The sequence below is a fragment of the Drosophila santomea genome, chromosome 3R, assembly GCF_016746245.2.
Source record: "Drosophila santomea strain STO CAGO 1482 chromosome 3R, Prin_Dsan_1.1, whole genome shotgun sequence".
Classification (NCBI taxonomy): Eukaryota; Metazoa; Arthropoda; class Insecta; order Diptera; family Drosophilidae; genus Drosophila; species Drosophila santomea.
Window position 1 is genome coordinate 6,440,620 of NC_053019.2, and position 21,032 is coordinate 6,461,651.

Sequence of the window (21,032 nt, forward strand, 5' to 3'; positions counted from 1 at the left end):
TTATTCATCTTTTTGCGATTTTTGGCTGGCAACCAGTTGGGTGCACAGGTTCAGGTTCAGGTCCGTTTGTAAGTGGACTTTGCTTATCGCGGCTGGAATTGTTTATGTCTGGTGCCTTTTCTCGTTTTTTTATTTGGGAAAGCCAAAAGGCATCTTCGGCCTGCAGTTGAGTTAAGGCGGTGGCAAGTGGCGTTGCACGCGGAGGGAGATGGCGATGGGCGGCAATGAAAGAGCGGCGCGCAACGTTTCTGCGATTGTTATCAACTAAATGGTGTTAAAGTGCGTGAGAAACACAATATGAAGTCTCAAGTCCTATGTCGTGGTTGCAATGGCCCCGGAAAAGTCTTACTTTGCAGGGGGGCGGGGAGGGGAGGTAGGAGAAAGCGGGAGGAGGTTTCCTGGTGGGGGGCACTGCAACTTTTACCCTGTTATACAACACACGGTAAAGGGCAATGGCAGGGCCTTTACACTATCGTCATCATCGCCAGCGTGATGATCATCGTGATCGTAAAACTTCTCTTCAAGTGCCCTCAACCTCAACACGTAACGTGAAGGAAATGCAATCTCCACACACACAAAAAGTTTAACGAAGCTTCGGTGAAACAATAAAGAAAGGGCTAAGTTAGAAGAAGCAGTTACGCTGATACCCTGGAGTATAAAGTTGTTAGGAATCGTGCTTTTCATTTGTTTTATTTCAATTAAATATCAGATCACAATTAACTATTTCACTCAAAGAAAAATACAATTTTAAATAGATTGGAACTAATCCGATCTCTATTTCCCACCTAGCTTCTAGCTAAAATTAAACCTAGTATTACTCATAAAATAGCTTGGGCAAACAATAAGCCAAACACATAAAATGCTGGCTGTTGCTTTTGGACCCTTGCGCGTGCCAATTGCATAACAACAAATGTAACAACGAACGTAGCAGCAAAAATGTTGATAAACATTTCAGCGGCTTAATGAGCAACAAATTGAATTCGTAATTGAAGTGTTTGACGAGCGTTGAAGCGTCGCATTCGTTTGCTGGATTTTGGCTTTGGATGTGGCTCCGTTTTGTTGATGTTGTTATCCAGCTGTTTTTCATGCAACAATTTCCCGCTAAAGCTGTTGCTGAACCTCTAACGAAAATAATATCGAAAATCTGGTGTAATCAGACTGCGAGCATTCGAGTGGCGCCCCCTCAAGTGGAGCCTACTACTGGTAGAGATACAACCCGCCGAAATTGGGTTTCGACGAGCTGGGGAAATGTGCAAGATCGTTAAACGGTTAGTTGAATTGGGGCTATCATTATATACAAATATGCTGGATGCTTAGGTAAGCCATAATGATGCATGGATAGATGGATCAGTTAGCTGGGGTACCTTATAACTTGTATTATACTAATTTATATTGCCATTTGGCCAATTTAGGAATTGTGGTCTAGCTTTGATAGCAGCTTTATTACGCCGTGTTTGGTGCCCTTTGAATGATACCAATTTGATTATGTAATATTTGTATCACTTAGCGCCACAATAAGGTGAATAAGCTTTGTCTTCGTTCCCGCAGCATTGAAACGGAAATTTATTGGGGACTTTAAAAGAACAATCAACGTCTAGTAAAATCAATATAGTTAAATAAATATAATTATTTATATATTTATATGGTACATATAGAAATTAAATTCGATAAATAAACTATCTGACACCAGTTTTGTTATGAACATGTGCTTAAATTTTCGGGCCTATGTTAATTTAATCTAAATATAAGTGTACCCAACAGTAGAGCTCTACGTAATTAAACAAATATTGTATTTAAACTTAAGTTATTTATCCAACAATTTTTTGCATGTATTTAGCACTTGAATGGCACTTGGCACACAGCCAAACATCGTGCGTCATCCGCGGAATAAGAAACAGATCGAGATCGTGGACAACGGCTGGCGAGATACAAAGTTTTCGAGTCAGGACTGAAAAGTCGGGCCCGAAACTGGTGTTAATTCAATTACGACGAGCCTAATAACTAATATGCATAGGAGGATCGTATTGAGTGCTAAACGAGTTGGCTGTAAACGAATCTGGCAGCGAGCATGCTGTATCTGCTGGATGGGATTGATGCTTTCATTTCGATTCCAGGGCCTCGGGTAACTATGTGCTTGCGTAATTAACGTCTTGGTCAAGCGTGGAGAAAAAGTCTAGTACGAGTACTGGGGAGAAAAAGATGAAAATGAAAAGAAAGCCAAGAGCATCTGATAGTACGTGCCCAGCACTTGACAATCTTCGGAGTTAAATATAGATGCCTGGGGAAAAAGACGGCGACGCACTCCGAAATTGAAACACAAAAGAAATAACGAATTATTGTGATTATTATTAGGAGACACAATTGATTTGGCATGCGCTCTGAATCGGAATCGGAATCGGAGATGGAGCTGAGTTTGAAGACCCTAGCCGATCCGAGAGCTGTAGAAAATTGAATTTCTTAGGTTGGAAGAGGTATTGGAATCGGAATTGGAATTGAAGAAACACAGCCCAGCCGAAGATTTCACTTCGCTGCAGACAGATGAAAAAAATATCCCAAACAAAACAAAGCAAATGAAATGAAATGAAGAAAACTTTCCAACAAAGAGAAAAATTAATCAAATGATGACGACGTAGCCACGAGTCACAATCTCAACCGAGCTTCAAGTTCATCTCCCAAATCATTTGTCAGAAAGGCGCACTACAAACACACTTAGATCGCAGCAAACTACAAGATACTTCTACAACTTCCGCTACAAGCCGACATTGTTGCAAATCTGCAGTGCGATGGACGAACCGAGGGTAACAATTTGGTTTTACTTTTATCTTTGCCTTTGTCTGATGCCCGGTACTGCACATTGGATCCCGGACCCTGCAAATCGCAGTTGTTGGGTGAAATTTGTTTGCGGCTTGTAAATGAGTTTCAATTGTGTTTGAAATCTAGCAGAAAAAATACATTCTAATGGCGTTGGTTATGGTTAGTCAGCCATGCAAAAGAAATTAAATGAACTTAAATACAATTTTAAACTTTTAAGCTTAGAAACTCTAAGAAATGGTTTACATTCAAGCAACGCATTAAGAAAGATAAAGCATATCGAAAAGCAAGATTAAAGTAAGCAATTAAACCAGTCATTTTTAACATTTTGAACCTTGATTATCTCCTTAGAAATCATTAGGCGTTAAGTTTTGTTTCAAAAACACATTTTTGTTGTCTAAGAGCGTCTTGTATTGACAAACATAATTTACAAACTGCAGGGAGCTCTGTGAGTAAGCAGTTATAAGTAATAAACCTTGAATCAAGAGTAAAGACCGCATGAATGGAATCTTCAGGTACGGCTCCTGCTGATCTTCGCCGGATGCATCACTAACGTAGCTCAAGCCAATGAATTCATTTCACCCATTCGCATTTTGCCCAGCAATAATCGATTCATTTGCTTTGGAAAACTACCAATCCACGACCAATGTGGCGTTAATCCCAGCGACCACCAGGAGGGCTTCATCATTGGAGAGGAAGGCCCGAATGGGGAACAGCTTCTTCTACTTCTACTTTTGCTCTGCTTTCTGTTCTTTTACGTTCTGTTTATTTACGATCATTGGGAAACGCGGACAAACCCAGGGTGCCATTAAATCGTATAAATGGCTTCCTTGGCACTTCATAATTTGCCGATCAGAGCGCCCCAAACTCCAATTGCAATTGCCCTTGAAGAATCTTTGCGTGTGGGCGTTGCCCATCGTCCCCTCCGGAGGGTTGGATCTGCCAACTAAAGACAGCGGGGAGCTGAAGCCGGTGGCGGATGATCATGGGATACCAGAGCAATGTATTGGCCCAACGGCCATTGCATCTGTATCTGACCGCCAACTTGAATCCGAGCTGCGACTTCAAGTCCAAGCTGGAATAGCAATTAATTGTATATTATTTTCGCGTCGTTTATTTACAGCAAATTAGCAGAGCTGCAATTTTTCTCCAGCAGGAAATTATCGTTATTGCCGCGGCGATGGCCAATATCGCCAATGAAAGAGAGAGTAACCAGGGGATATATTATGAGGTATTTTCTTTTCGCATTACATCAAAAGAAAGTAAAACAAAAGACTTTTAAAAAAAATCGTTTGCAAGGAAATGTCTTTTTATCAAGGTTAGGTATAATAATCTTCTTGAACTAGCTGAAGAATCAGTCAAATCATAACTTTAATGGCCGACGGAAAAGCTGTACATAAATAAAAGCTTCACAATATAAGGAGTCTGCTAAATAAACGGAATACAATTTGAGTTGACTTCATTTCGGATTGTTTTCTATACTTATCTTGTTAATTAACAGTGGTCAACACTCCGATACAAAATCACTCTCGGCATTTCCATTCGAAAATTTCCCTTCACCTCGGCGGCGCTCCAATGAACATGGAAAACCTTAAGAAAAACGAAATGAAAAGCGGACAGGGCGCCGATGCGGAAATAAAGAGTGTTCAGCGCATAGAGAAGCGAAGGAAAAGAGCCGGCGGTAAGGGTTTTCATTGTTGTCATTCGATTATCGATGGCTGTCATTTGCACTTTTCATTTTCCTGCTACCTATTTGCGCTTTCGTTTTCAATTAGGTAGCTAGCTGGCAAGTGATCAGAAACCTTATTCGAAATTTCCCCACCACTTTCAATATGGCCCTGCTTCTGGGCAGTTTCCGTCGTTTTATGTCGAAAGGAAGCCAACGAATAGCGCTCGCAGCCAAGTAAAAGTTTTATTTACGCACTCAAGTCGTTTACTTGCTTGTTTACATAATCACTTTAACCAATTAGAAGTGTGTAGTGGCCAAAGAAGAACTAAAGCTGCAAATTAGCTTAAGTTTGGCGTGACTTAATTAGGAGCCCAGACCCAATTATATCATCACCCGACCATTATTAACATCAACTCTGGATCCGTGGAGAGGAAAGTGAACTCTTATACTACGAGTATTTTCTTTTGTCCGATCATCTTGTTTAGGGTCTGGAACGGTGCTCGGGGATTGAGTGTGGTCAGTGCATGCCTAACCATTATGACTGCTGTCGGGTTATATAACTCTATAACGAGTTGAGGAAAACACAAAACGAATCATAATTTTGTAAGAACTTCTTCCGGGTTTCGCTTTATCTTCCCTAGTTTTGGTAGATTTTTAAGAAGTGTTTTTAATCTGAAACACAGGACGTATGAGTTCTAGTAACAATCCTTATATTCGAGATACGAAATAGAAATTAAAAACTTTATTAAACTTTATGTTGAGTTTCTCCACATTAAGCATTATTATTCTGTATACCCGAACTTGTTAAACATCTAATTAAATTTATTACCACAATCAAAATATTTATTGCATATTTTCATAAAATTTTTGTTATATCTGTTAAGTTTGGTATGTCTGAAAATTCCATTCGCATGCTCGCATAACTTCACTATTACTTGCAATTAATTTAATTAAGGAAATAGGCAAACAAAAAATATTTACGCTCTGTGACAAAAATACAACAAAAGCAAAAATATTTGTATTTAATTGCATTAGCGGCAATTAAGTCAACTGTCGAAAAAGCACAAATAAATCTTGTTGGGCAACCTGGTGGTTTCTTAGTGTTTTTTTGGGCCAATTTAAATGCATTTGGAATTATGATAGAAAAACTCCGAATGGAAACTCCAGCAAACAAGTCCAACCAGTTGGGCTCTAGGCTGGGTATTTGTAATAAGACTGCAACTCCGAGTTGGATTGTGGCTGGAGAAGTCATCTTGTGTGGCTCGACAACAACGAGACATCAAGTTGAAGTTCGCACGGCACTTGAAAATGCAAACTGAATGAAAAAAGCGCTATATTGTATGGATGATAATAGAAAAAATTCCGAAAAATGGCCAAAGATGAATTCCGAATACACTTTTATTGTCTCAAATATTTAAGTTTAGTGGCTAATTAGGGAAATCGTTTGAGCGATGTTTCAAAAAAAAAGTAACTTAATTTATAGTAGATACAGTATTAATTTAGGTAATTTTAATTTAATCGGAGTTAAATTATATTTATAATAGATACCAAATTAGGTTACAATTCCATTAATATAATGGAACCAAAGGATCCAATTTATATATAATAATATAATTTCAAAATGATGTTTGTTATAAACAATTTAACTGGATTTATTGTGCCATATCTAAGATATTCTCACTTGTATAATTAGAAAAGCGCTTGCGCTTTTTATATTGACTGACCACGAAAGAGTAAAATAATAGTAGATCATATCTAGGCAGAGTATATGGTAGAAAACAGTCAGCGGCAACGAACAACAGCTGCCTGACAGAAAGTACTTTCTTTCTTAATAAGATGCGCAGTTCGCATATTTGCAGTCACAACATGGGGTGGCAAGGAGGTGGCTGGGGGAATGGGTGCCTGGGGAGCTGAAGAGCCAGTGATGCGTCTACCTTTGCCTACCTGGCGGCTTCTCCTCCTCCTTTGCCAAGTTAATTTGTTGACTGCATCCAACTTGCTCTAATGCATGCAGGCAAAATACGCCAGCTCTCCGACGTTCCCGCCATCCCCGCCTGCTTTCTTCCGAGGCCCCGAGGTTCCGAGGTTCAGATCCCCAGCAGCTGAGACAACGACACCATTTGCTGGCAAATAGTTTTTGCGCTTATCTCCCAGAGGAACAACAACAGCAGCAGCAGCAGCAGCATCAGCATCAGCGCAGCAACTGCTGCAATGACACAAAAGTGAGTTTTGGGAACTGGCAAAGTGGCACAAAGGTTGACGGGCAAAGTCGAGGCAAGGCAGGTGTTGAAAATATGCCGTCCCCGTTGTCAGTGCATTTCTGTGAGGGTGTATGCAACATCACTAGGAGCAAGATCTACAGCGGCAGCCACAACCGCTGCAAGACAAATGAGGCACACGGGTTACATGGCTGGAACTCTCTTATCGCCGTCTGTGACTCTATATAAGGTTTTGGTACTTTCTTAACGTTGATGGAGAATAGTTGATAGGCTAGAAAAATTAAATAATCTCTGTGGTTCATCTAAAATGGAATACTTAATTTTTACTTATAAACGTTTCTTTAATTTGTATTTTATTAGGAGAAGAAACGCGGTTAATCACTTGTCGTTTTATATTCCCTAATGTAGAAATCAAAGTGTATCCAGTTAAATCGCCAAATCAATTAGGCAAAACAAAAAATAACGTAAACTGCTGACGAGCATTACACCCACTCGAAAGCAAACAGACTCATTTGGCCTGTCACTTGGCTCATTTGCATGGCTCTGTGGCCAAAAGACCAGAAAATGTATCCATCAAATGCCAAGTAAGCAAAGACCGGGTCACCGAAATTGAATTAGAATTGTTTATAGTAATTTGAGGCAAACAACTTCATAAAGAACTTCTTAAGGGGCGCAAGTGTGTGAAAAAACAGAGGAGAACAAAACAAATTCGAGTTTTGAGTGCTGCTTCTGCTAAGCAATTAAGCCGATCTACGCACTCATCCAACAGGGGATCGGTCAGTCGGGGAGTCAAGGAACTTGGCTAACTTTCAAATTCCAGATTCTGTTTTGGTATTTCCGTTTACATAAATTAGTTGTAAGATGAAATTTCCCATCTTTCATTCTTTCCACTGATTCTCATTGCGTAATCCGCACTAACCATAAAATGGTGTCCAGAACCTGGGGATTGTTTCCTCTCTAATTTATAGTTTTGAACATTCATTTCCCTTTGTTCGTCTATGCCTGTTTTTCATTATTTTTGTCACGCACTCAAAATCAATAAAAAACAAGGCACATTTGTATAACAAATTATTTTAATTTGTTACTCGTTTCTTTTTATATAATTATTTTATATATCATTGTTCTTCGGCTTCGCTTTGTTCAATGAAGTGGCCTGATGCCTGTAATTATTCTTGTTTATATTGCTAAGCTTTAAGTTGCGATTGCAAAAATACATTCAGGGGGCTGTTTAGTAAACTGGAAGGCAACTATGTTGATTCAATCAAATCTTGATATTTTACTTTTTCATTTGAATAAAAATATGTTTTTTATAAATGAATTAAGCTCATTTCCATATTCCAATAAAATTAAAATATTTTTCGTATATTTGTTGCGTATTAAAAATTTGTCAGCTCTTACTACAAAAATTTAAGCAGAAAACAAAATAAGTCTCTAATTAACATGTTCTATAAAATTAATGCCCTGGCCAGAAAAAAATCTATATATAAGAATATCGCTGAACCAACGAAGATCTCACGCAGAAAATTAGGGAAAGGAAAGTTTTCAAAATTATTGTAATATAATATCTATTTAAATGGAGTTTTTTGCCTTTAGATTTGCAATAAAATTTTAGTCACACGTGTGCGTAGTAAAAGAAGTTATTTCTAAAATATTTGGTAGCTTGTTTTTAAAATGGGTTTTTTTTTGATTTCCTAGCAGCAGCTTGCATAATATTATTGAATTTTAGCTGTTTTCTTTACTGAAAGCGAAAATTAAAAGAATCGCCGACCATAATTTTCTAAATATAATTTTATACATATACATATGGCTATGTTTTTTTGTTGATCAGCTCTTTGTCATGCTAATTATGAATTTGAAAATGCAAATTTCCTGTGGAGGTTCTCCGCTTAAAACGCCGAAAGACAGAAACTGGAATCAACGGTCAAAATTTATGAGACGTTTATTGATTTCGCTAAACGAATTTTTCGGGGCGTGTGCTCCACGAGCTTCTCGGCAATTTGTAAAGCTTCGTTTCTGGTTCCATTCCGAAACGTTCCGGGGGATCTCTGGATCAATTGCCAATTACTGAGCGAACAAAATATTTCTCTAATTTGCTGACACGAAGCGGCGGGGCTCGCATGTCACGGCCACTAGGAGTTCCAATCAAAACTCTGGACCAAATATGTAACTCTTCGCCTGGTTGCGAGCTGACGCTCCCAGTGGTTTGATGCCTCTGCTCCGATAACTCCAGTCAGGCGATGTTTGGACTCGGGTTGGGCTAGGCTGGTTCTGGAACGGCTAGGCACGGGATTCGGCGATGGCTTGGCAGCAAAATATTTTTCTAATTAATAATAATAACAATTGATACCCGAACTGGCTAACGGAACTATCCGAGTGGAATGTGGAGCAAAGGTGTTAAAATTGTATTTATTTGCCAAGTTCTCTAGCTTCGCCCGAATCTCGATTCCTTGTGGCTTTTTTTCAGGCCCAACATCTAAGCGGTTCATCAAAATCGTTGGCCTCGCTTAAATTGCATTTTGCTTTTCAAATTAAAAGTGAGGTTTCTGCGGTTTTCTTGGGCTTGCTTCTATGGGTGGCAGTGACTTTTTTATCTTGAGAGCATCTTTCTCCGAATCATTTTTGTATTGAACTTTTTTAAGTATTAATGGAATTTGAATGATTTAATTAAAATTAGATTAGACAACCAAACCAAAAAAATGTATAATGGAATTTATAAATGGAATTTAAAACAAGGGAGAACGGCATAGTCGAGTTCACCGACTATGTGATACCCTTTACTCAGCTAGTAGAAGTACAAAGGCGGAATTTCAACACTGACAGTTCTTGAGCGGTTTGTGGGCGGTAGGGTAGGCGTGTCAAAGTGGCGTGTCTGTAGGCGTGTCTGCAAATCGATAAAAGATTGGAGTCTGCATGCTGAGTCTAGACATTCTAGGTTTAATAGTTTCTGAGATCTCGACGGACAAGATCAAAGACATTAGAATAATATTATTGGCCAGATCGACTCGGCTATTGAACCTGATTAAGAATTTAGATACTAGATATGGTCGGAAACGATTCTTTCTGCCTGTTACATACTTTTCAACGAATCTAGTATACCCTTTTACTCTACGACTAACGGGTATAAGGGCTTCCAAAAATTATTTTTTCGTAAATTGCGAGTCGTCGCTAGTAAAATTTGTATAAGTAAATTCGCAGAAAACGAAATGACTAATTACATATACATATGTATGTTTCGAAATTCCCATGGATCCGCTTCAACCCCAGAGTCACAGTTGGCGATTTCAGTACATTGATGACTTTCGCTGTCTAAGCCCAAAAAAAAATGCATATAAAATAATTTAGTTTTGCATACCATACCCTGCATACCACACACCCCGTGCGGGGCAGTAGAAAAATTCATTTGTCCATATGCCAGAGATAATTACCATGACTCGCACTCGAACAAAAGCCGCAGCCATAGAGCACACGAATATTATTGCATTTTACAATTCGACTCGCTACCGACCCTGCTGAACATTTGAACTGAACCCGACTCTCGCCGACTCTTCACATGTGGGTTCACATGGTTGGCCCGTGACCCAAAGCGGTCGCAGGTGTCGACAACTGACGCTGGTGGTGGTGGCTGTGACTCACCGGGTCGAATGGTTTTCATTTTCGCATAATTACAAATGTGGCAAATGCTAAATGGCAAAAATGTAACAGAAGTGAAGCGGGAAACCCTACAGGGGCTTGGGAAGTTTTTGCGCTGCATTTCCGGCTGCTTTTCGGTTTTGGTTTCGGTTATTCATTTTCAACAGTGTCTGATGTCATTGACAGCGACAAGCGGGTAGAATTGTGGTGGGGGCACTCAGGTTAAAGTTTCCACAAAATTGAGATCCCCATTTAATAGTTCTATTGTGTTGATGACTCGTCCAAAAATGGTGCTAAAACAGACGTCAAAGCTTTGAAATTGAAAGTGTTTCAACGCTGTCAAATGTGGGTGCCAAAAAAGTTCGAATTTTAAAAAAGCAATTACCCAAAGCAATTTGACATTGAATATGCTTCAAAAGCCTTTAAGAGATTAGCCAAGAAAATGAATCACCCCGAGTTATCCTATTGCATAAATGACAAGTTAGTTGCTTAAGTCATTCGTATTTGTGGGACAGTGTTTGGCCTAAAGTCAACACAATAATTTAACAGACGGACTCAACAATCGCCGTTTCAGCATTATGTAAATCGAAAAAAAAAAACAGTTTGCTTGTCTCATTTGGCTGCCCCTTGAGACTCTTCCTACAATACTTGATCTATTTTTAGGCCCACAGCTCACAGAAATCTCCGATCTGCGCCACAAATATTGACAGACGAATTTCGTATTTGTATTTACTTTGCCGAAAAATCACTAAGCGAAAAGAAGCAGCAGTCATCTCATAAGTCAAATACGGAAGATCGTCTTTGGTTCTATTTAAGCATTTATTTCTTTTAATTAGGCACCATATTTGCCGATGATTTCGGCGCTGGGTATGAGCTCAATGATGAGCAATCAAAGTGAATGCTGCGCAACAAGTTTATTATCTAGCAGCAAGGCAATGTGATTGGCGAAACAGCAATCAGAAGGAAACTTTAGCCCTCACCTCCGGCACGAAAAATAGTGAGCAATTATGGTTAGATATCTCCCGATTGGCTGATGAGGAGCAATTAGCGGCATTTGTTTATCGAATCTCGATCCAAGTGCAAACATCAATGGCTAAGTGACAAATTTATGGGCTCCTTAATGGCGTCATTAAGAAGTTGCATGCAAAAACGGAGCCTTGGCAAGTGCTGTTATATTATTGGTTCTGTCCACGATATTTATGAACATTACTACAAGGCTTTAATATATTGGATTTACTCGTAGTGTATTTAAATAGTTTATAATCTTTATTTGCAGTTTATAAATGTTTTCAGATACGTTTTATCATGTGAGAAATGAGTTCAAATAGTAATCAACTTTAAAATTTCTAATGAATTGCAAATACTAAAAAAGTATAAAAAGTACAAAAGTTCTTGATATAAAAGTTTTTAGTTTCATTATTATCAACGCCAATTTCCGATCAAAATTACAGTTTAATTTGTAAATACTTTCATGCATGCAAACAACATTTGTAAAGCCAACTTAATTTCGAATGCAAATACATTTTGGTAAATTCTCATAATATGCATAAAGCGGAAGTTTGGCACTATCGGGCAGCCATCAAACAGCGCCACTCCATACTCATCAGCCAAAAAAACTTTCGCACGCCGAAAGCAAAAACATCATATCTTCAGCAACACCCCATCAAAGAGTTACAAAAACAGCGACATAAAAAACACTTTCAAACGCTCGCATCTCGGACACCTACACGTCGGCCATCCACACTCAGCATCCAAAAAAAAAACCAACTAATGCCTCATGAAAAGCAAAAGTGTACAAGGGAATGACACATTGTAAAAAAGACCAAGAGGTGCGCAAAATTTACCCAAAACTATGTAAATAAATTTACCTATGCGAAATAAAAACTTTTACTTTTATTGTTTCTTGTGGTGTTAGAGATGCTGTCGAAGCCGAAATATTTGCGCATCATGCAATTTGATTTGCAACGTAGATTTGAGTTGTGTTTTCGAGTGCGATATCAATCGAACCTCCACTCAAGCCTGCTACGACAACAGACGTAATAGAGAAAACTCCAAAAGCATTGCTTACACAAAAAATTCCAATTGATAAAAACAACTTGCAGTGCGTTGAACTAATCAAGTTCGTTGCCTAAGTCTTTTCATTGATTGTACACATTTCCGTTGAATGCCCCTGGAAGTCTTATCTACTTTTCTGCTTCAGTCTGCTGCCACTTTTCTTTCGCTTTTGATACACTTTGCATGTCTGCTCCTGCTGATTGAAATGTTTGCCATTTTTCAGCGACGGCTATGTGTAGTACCTACCAACCATTGGGACAGATAGTTGCGGCTCTGGAGTGGGCGGCGCTTAGTCAAAGTAAAAGGCTTTTAATAAACATATTTGCGTGTGCTTATGCAATAAAAACCCCAAATGAAACTGAGACTGATATTTGTACATCAAAAACCGTTTAGGCGTTACACGAAATTTGAAAGTAAATTCAAAATATTTCCCATTTGGCAAAAAAAAAAATAATAAGCCTATTGCTTAAATATTAATATCAAAAAATATGTTCGCTTACTGAGGAAGATAGTACATAACCCAGCAAAAACATTCAAGATCCGTTGAATATAATTAACAGGTTGACAGGACCTGTGAAGTATATATTCTTGATCAAGATCACTATTCAAGTATCCTAGTTTGTCTGTCTGTTCGTATGAACGTGTAGATCTCGAAAACTTTAATAGTTAGAAATTTCAGATTATCACGCCTTTAATTTAAATATTTTTATACTTATTTTTTTGTTTTGTTTTCAATTTGCTGAAGATGTAATTCAACTAAATTTCGAATGCAAATATATCTAAAGATATTTTAAAGAAATTATGCAATTTTTACCTTGCACTCCCACTATCTGAGTAACGGGTATCTAATAGTAGCGCAATAGTATATAAAAAATCCAACTGACATGTCGTCCAATTGAAGTATCCAATAGAGTACAATATCAATACAACGGTCTTGCTATTTATTTAGTACCCTGTTGAACTTAGACAATATTATAGTAAATACATATATACTCTTTCCAAGAACGACGCAAAACCTTACATTGCACTTACACCTTACCTTATTTTTGATATTCCTATTAAAATGAAAAGCTTGGCTACTTTTACTAAGCTTGGGCTTTTTTCGTATATCGTTAAAATGGAACAATTTAGCCATTTCTAACCAATGACACGCCCCTTCACCTCGACGTTTCTACATCTGTGCATAGTCATAAAAGTTAAACGATTGCCGCAGCTATTAAATATTTCAGACACATTTTGTGGGCAAAAAATGTAACAGACTTCAGGCGAACAAAATAAACCGAAACCCAACCCAAATTTAGGCAAAAACCTAAAATGTCTTTTGGAAATGTTAAGCGCGAAATTGGCAAACTTTATGTGCCTGAATTTTGGAGTGCAATTTGTGTTTAATTTGGGGTCACACACATTTCGGGCAAACCCCGGGCAATGTTAAGTTATGTAAAACCGAATTTAACAATGTGCCAAGGGACGGTGCTGAGGGTAATCAATGTGAAGCAGTTTAAGTCTCCAGAGGCATTTTAATTGCCACAGAGCAACTTGCAACACTGCAACCTGCCTCGCGGCCAAGTTAAATGACACATGTGCCTGCCCCAGCCCTCTTTCTCTTTCTCCTACAATATTTTATCTCTCTCACTCTCTGTCTCTGTTTAACTTGGCCTGCTTGTTGTTGCTGCGGCCGATGCTGTTGAAAAGACTTTCACTCTGGCCGAGCGCTATAGATGAAATGGCATTTGACTTCATTTTTGGTCAAAAATAAAACCGAGCCATTAACTAATTAGCTTACATTTTGAACCATTTATTAAGCTCTAGAATTAAGCAAAGCTCGTCTACCTAAAAATAAAATGCTTGCTCTGGAATTAGAGAACAAGAAGAGAGCAGGCAATCAATCATTTTAAATAATATTTACAGAAACTAACTTTGAACAATAGATTCATTGTAGAATAACTGCGATATCATATTTAAAAGCATTTTACATTTGTTCTCCAGATTTGCCCAAAGTAATATTTGCAAGAAAATGTATAAAGATAATATTTGAACCCCCATTTCTGCACTTTGTTTTAATTACAATTTACTTATAACGAGTAGCGCGCTTAACAATATACACTTAGCATTCCAAAATTTATAATTGAAATGAATTATCTATCATTTTAAATTAATACATATACTAAAATATTAAAAAGCATATTAAGCCCTCTCTTAAATTCGTGATATCATCACTTTTCTTAATTATTTCTATTAAAATAGCAAGCTTCTAATCACTCACCTTCTGGCCTGCCTGGGAATGGACTGCGTCCAGCACACGGGTGCCTTGTGGAGCTGGTGCATATTTCGGGAGGACTTGTAGGTGAGGTCGCCGCACTCCGTCTGCCACACCTGGAGATTTCCTTCCGCCGGATAGAAGGTGTACAGGCTGTGGGTGGCCGAGGCGATGACCGGCGAGGAGCCACCGCCCTCGACCACATCGACCACGCCGGCTGCCACGAGTGGAGATAGGGTGGCACTAGAAATCGGCTGGACGAGTAGAGCCTGTCCGGCTGCCGGGGCCCCGGCTGCAGTGCCTCCGCCCGGCGACTTGTAGTTGAGCATGCGGGTGGTGGTGGCACCGGCATTGCTGCTGCTTATATTGCCATTTCCATCGTGCTTCAGGATTAAGCTACTGGGATCGTAGCCATGGCGATTGTGCCGCGAAATCGCGTCCACCGAATGTGATCTAATTCCGTTTCGAGGCGGATTCATGTGGAGCCGGCGTCCGCGCCGGTAGTTTGCAGTTCCAGTTCCAGTTCCGGTTCCCAGGGTATTTACCAATCCCGAAGATCCCTGCTGCATCGACGCAGTTAACCGGTGATTGTGGACACTGGATGCGGCACTGGGAACCAGGGGTTGTCGTTGTTTTTGGTACTGGAGGCGTGGCTGCTGTGGGGGTGCCTGGTGCCTTAGTTTCCCCTGATCCTTGGCAAAAAACTCCCGCCTCTGCAACTGGGGGGCGGCCAAAGTGAGTGCACCCCTGACATTTCCGGAGTTCACCATCGAAGGGCTGGATGCAGTAGCTCCGGATGTCGTCTTAGTTGCGCCCCCAGTGGCCGCCGAACTAAGCTGCGCCAGCTTACTGGCATTGTTGTTGCTGGCCGTAATGGCTGCATTGCTGTTGTTGCAAGTGCTGGTGCTAGTGGTTCCACTTGTCTGATGCTCCGAATCGGTGGAAACCCGATCCGGATCACTTTCGAAACCTTCGTCCAGGGATCGAGTTGGACTCAGAATGGGCTTCGAGTGCTGCTGCTCCAGTTTCGTAGACATGGCTGCTGGCCACTAAGGGGTATTATTTGTTGTTGTTTCTTTTGTGTTTTTATTATTTTTTTTACAGCTTTAGCCCGGGTATTGGGTATCGTTACACTTGCTGCACATATGCACCTTATTTCACTCTTTCTCTGCCGCCTGCCATGCACACTTGTTTTTCACATTTAATTTCGCTTGGCTTTCAGCTCGTTCACTTCGCGAAAAGTCGCGCCAAAGTTGAAGCTGGTTTGGTTTTTGGTTTTGGATCGAATAAAATATCGTTATTGCGTTATGCACGTCTGTCTCGAACGAGAGCTTTTTATCGACTGTGGAGTGCGAGGCGGTAACTGAATTAACTTGGTTCGCTCTGTTATCGCCATGTTAAGTTACATTCGTTAACATTTGCCATTGGAAGAGCAAAAGCTTCGATCGACACTTGTTGCGCTGCACCTGTTACATTTAGAGAGTGCCAGTGAGCGAAACATAGCTCAGCTGTTTGCCAAATGTTATTCGCGAAATTTCCATGGGAGAAAGATCATCACAATTATTAAAATGTAAAATGAAAAAAAGCAGGAAGTGCCGCGGTATCTTCCTATTAATGTTTTTTCCTGTTCCCGCTTTTTCTTCAGGAAAAAGTTAACAATTTATAATGTGTTTTTAACCTTTTATGATTGTATATCAGTAGGCTATTGTTTCAGTGAATGCAATTGTAAACAAAATGTTTAATTGTCATTACACATTTATTATTTATTTAGTTTTGTTTAATTGTTTAATATTTTCTTTAATTTCCATTACACAGTTTTTATCTCTTAGATATAACTCTATAAATTAACATAGAGCTAAACATTTAAAGGTACCATGACATCTGCTTTGGAAGCGACTGTGGTTTCGTTTCTTCCAAACTCTCTCATGCCGTGGGATTTATCAATGAAAATACCAACTCCAAAGCAAAAGCAACAACAACAACCGGCACAAAACCCGCAACCGTAAGCCGAGAAAGGGAGCGAAAAAAAACAAAGAGAGGGCTTGAAAAGCTCGCTGAGCTGAGAGCAAAAGAGCAAGGAGCTTTCGACACCTGCTGCACCTGCACAACAACTGCAAAGAAATTGTGTGAGGGTGGCGATAGGGAGTATTTTGTTTATTTTGCTGTTTTGATTCAATTGAATCTATATTTACTTATTATTTATTATTTGTATAGTGTTTGCAAGGAGGTCCTAAACATAGCCATGTCTTATCGTTACTCTTACATACATATATATTAATTCTTCATCATCCTGAATGGACAATTGGAAACACTTCCTGTTAAATATATTTCAAAAACAAGCTATAGGAGTACATTTTTATTATCCCTATGATAATATGTAGTAAAAACACCATTCATAGGCACCAGACTTAGTTGTTTCGTAATATTGCTCTTGCTTTTCTTTTAAATTTTCGCTAACGCTCAACGATCGTAATTTTTGTTTCTGTTCTCAGCCGTCATTGCATTGATTTTCGCTTTTCACTTTATGCTCCCATTTAAGAAATTATTCACTCTCGGCAGCGATTTGATTTTGATCCGAGCTTTATGATAGTTTCGCTAGATGTTGGCGTTGCATGTAGCTGCTGTTATTGTGGCTGGTGTGGCTCTTGTTGCTGCTGTTAAAGTTATAACTGCAATTTAATTATATGAATTTTATAGTTTGAACACCATAAAAATGTCGGTCTTAATTGCGTTTCGGCAGTAACTGCGATTCCGCCACAGACGCCGGGTCTTGTGCCTTGTTATCGGTTTACGTGACGGTATTTTGATTTTTATTATAAGAGATCCCCGTCTCCGACTGCCACTCGGAGGTGACCCAAAGGTTTGGGCCGCTCCGGTTGTTGGTCCACCATTACCGTTATGGTTAAGCAACGAGCTCCGATTCCCAAACACTCCATAATGCTCAGCCTGCGTTCATATAACCCGGTGGGTGGAGCGGCCAAAGTGTTTGCGCTGGTGTTTGCGGTTGGCTTGTGGCGGGTTCATATGGGTTCAAGACTTAGGCGCAGCCATAAACACGCTGTAAAGTCAACAACTACTTGGACTCGGGGGCAATCAATCAATCAAAGTGCAGTTAAAGTTGTTCTCGGACGTAAAACAACAACGAAGGCTAAAGCCATAAGCATCCAAAATAGTGTAACTATATGGGTTTTACACGGGAGTTGCCTTAGATTAAATATGGCCACGAAGTGGTTGACTTGTAAATATGTACTTGACCTCTTGAACTTGAAATCATTGGAGGACAAAATGTTAAACCTCACATCTAAGATATAGTATTAATAGAAACATAATGATAGAAAGTGTCTCCTAATGTTGAATTACTTTTATCTTTAATAAACCATTTGAGTAATCCTACAATATAAAATATGAATTTTTGTGAAATTTGTAGGACCAGTTAATTTGTAACTCCTCCCACTCAGGACGAAGCCCACCCATCATAGCCCACATATCGATCAAGTGCCCATTCAATTGACTCATCTATCATCTGCTCACATGTGTACTCACGTAGCATAACGTCGACCATCCAACATCCAATGGATGGATTCCACCCAAACATCAATTGGCGGCAATAAACAACCGTAAAATGTTTACTACCAGCCCGAGAAAAACCCACAAAATGCTGTCTTCCCATTCCAGACAATTTCATCTGATGGGCGGCAACGAACTCGCCACAAGAAGAGTTAGTGCTAGTGTATGGGGATGGGCCAGGGAAGGGAAGGGGATGAGGTGGGGTGCAGTGAGGGGGTGGTAGTCTCAGCACCAGTTTAATTACAACCTTACCAGTTATGACAGACGTCGGACCGCCGTCCTCCCGATCCTCCCAGAAGCAACGGCCACAACGACAACAGCAGCATATGTCACATAATTTCCACAATTAAAACTTATATTGAAGCCGTGCGGCAGTCAGCTGATGCAGTTGTTGGTCGACGGGGGACGGGGGGCGTGGCAGGGGGCCAGGGCAGGTGCAACAGGCCCCGTAGCCACACGCATGCGTAAAACGGTTGTTGTTGTTGCTGCTGCTGCTCCTGCTGCTGCTGAACAGCACAACGGCAACAACATGCATGAGTTTTGTATTGAAATCCACCGAGAAATGGTAAAAAAGACTGCGAAATACTCCCGTTCTTTGAAAATAGCGCATTAAAAGTTTTGCAACATTGCTGTACTTTTCTTTGTACTTTTCGTTCATTGTATTAGTATTCAGTATTACTTTCGTATTTCAAAGAACGCATTTTTTAAAAACATGTGTTAAGGTTGCAGTGCTACTACTTTATAATGCTAGGATGACCAAATTTTTTTAAAATGTTTGAATATAATATTTACTCGTATGCGTGTAATTATTTTTGTACAGGGTATCTGGAAACAAAAAGTACTCTATTATCCTGTTTTATTTCTTTATTAAAATTACATTTACCTCGTCGAAATGATCTCTCAAAATTATATTCATTAATAAATTTGTAAATTCGTTGAAGCACACATTGGTGTGCTGCTATTTAACATGCAGGGTATCTATAGAATACATCTGAGGATTGGCCCGTGAACTTATAATCTTTTACATAGATCTGCTTTTCCAGTGCACCTCTACTTTGGCTTCAGCACAGGCGACGTGGAGTGCAGGGACGTGCAGGCCAGACCAGCCGGTTCAGCGACAACGATAACAGCTACACAACTGGAGAGGATCAGAGGATGGAGCCGAGGAGGTGAAGGCTGAGGACAAGGCTGGCCACAACAAGGCGTGAATGCCGCTAGAGGAGCTCACTGAGAAGCAGAGGGAGGAGCAAGGGGCGAGTTGAGGAGCCGGCTGAAACGCAACTTGGAGGCTGACTACATAATTACCGTTTTGGCCATGGCCGCTTGCCATTGTAATTGATGTTATATTAGAACATCATTTACGCAATTGCCGCAGTTTGATGTTGTTGCTAGTAGTAGCTCATGTTGTCTCTTAGTTTTGCCATGGAGCCCGGGTTAGCGGATTTCATTTCCAATGTTTTTGGAGCTGTGTAAAAACAAAAAACTCCTAAGTAGCTTGCAGATTCCAAATGGAAGCAGAAATGGAAGCAGCTTTTGCCTATCTCCTAGTATTATTTTATTCCACCTTATGTTCATCGCAAGTATCGTCCTTGTAAAAATGATTTGTAATTCTTAGTGGTTAGTGTTTTCATTTTATTTTATTTTATGAACTATTTTCTTGTGTGTTTTTCCCCGAGACCACCTTTTTGAATCACTTATTATAATTTCGACATATACACAATCTTGAAGTGGCATAATTCTAAACTTTTTATACAATTATAACTTTATATGCGAACTATTTAAAACGTAAAAAAAATGTGCTTTCCTTTAACAATATATTTTTTAAAAATAACTTGCTATCACACATTCGTTTTCCAACATTAAAGTAGGCGATCTCATCGTTGAAGAAGTTCCGAAAACCAGAGAATCAACCTGACTGACAAGTTGATATTGAGTTGGCATTGGGATTCAATCCTGGATTACCTTGCCTTTGGCCATGGAGGAGTAATGAACGACCAACCGCGTCTGTCATAAGTGGATGGCCTTTATCAAAATATAACGATATATAAACCCTTGAGTAGGAACTCTCTGTAAAAAATTCAGAAAACTTTAGAAAAATCCAATTAACTGTGTGCTTGAGTGAAAGTAAATTAAAACTCCAAATACTCGTAACATCCTATTTACCCACTTGACATTACACTGTGCACGCAAAGAATTTCCCAATCAAAGTCTGGACTAATCCACCTAAATGCCGTCCAACCTGTCTGTCTCCCAACCAGCTCTCAAATGTGTTTTGCCCGAAAAAGGTTCAGCTAACGCAATGCCGCCGCCCATAAAACCAAAAAAAAGGAGCCTGAAACCAAAAAGCAAACGCAGAATGCAGAATGGAGAACGCAGCGCCATCGGGCCATGATTGCCAAACCAAATAGCCCGAAAAATACTGAATCCAAGCCAGAGACACAAAAAAAGAACCAAAAGGAAAAACGGCACGAAACGAGGCAACATTTTTTACGCTTAAATGGCAGATTGTTAAAATAACAGAGGCGGCAACGGCACGCAAAATTGAACAACGGCATCGCCATTGCTCCCAGAACGAAGTGCGGCAAACAGAGAGGGGTTTTCCCAGCCAGAGGAGATGGAGGAGAAGCCGGAGGAGGGTCCATCCCACCGAGAAGCGGACGCAAGACCAGACCATCCAACAGGTGCAAGCCAAGATTAACGCAAAATTAAAGCGGAAAAGTATGACGCGCGCCGAGGAAGCAAGGAGCAGTTGAAAAGGAGGTATTAGAACATTTTTGTTAACCCGTTAGCGGACACAGGGGTACAGAGGTGCCTCATCGTGCTA

General features: G+C 39.8%; 1 protein-coding gene across 1 annotated transcript in view; it reads right to left on the bottom strand.

The window, feature by feature from the left end:
• The window catches only part of LOC120453618, a 49,506-nt gene extending 33,534 nt beyond the window's left edge, over nucleotides 1-15,972 (bottom strand). Inside the window, exon 1 of the mRNA XM_039638397.2 lies at nucleotides 14,648-15,972. Coding sequence (XP_039494331.1) covers nucleotides 14,648-15,678 — 1,031 coding nt within the window. The 5' untranslated portion in view covers nucleotides 15,679-15,972. The remainder of the gene's footprint in view (nucleotides 1-14,647) is intronic.
• Nucleotides 15,973-21,032: the final 5,060 nt, after the last annotated feature.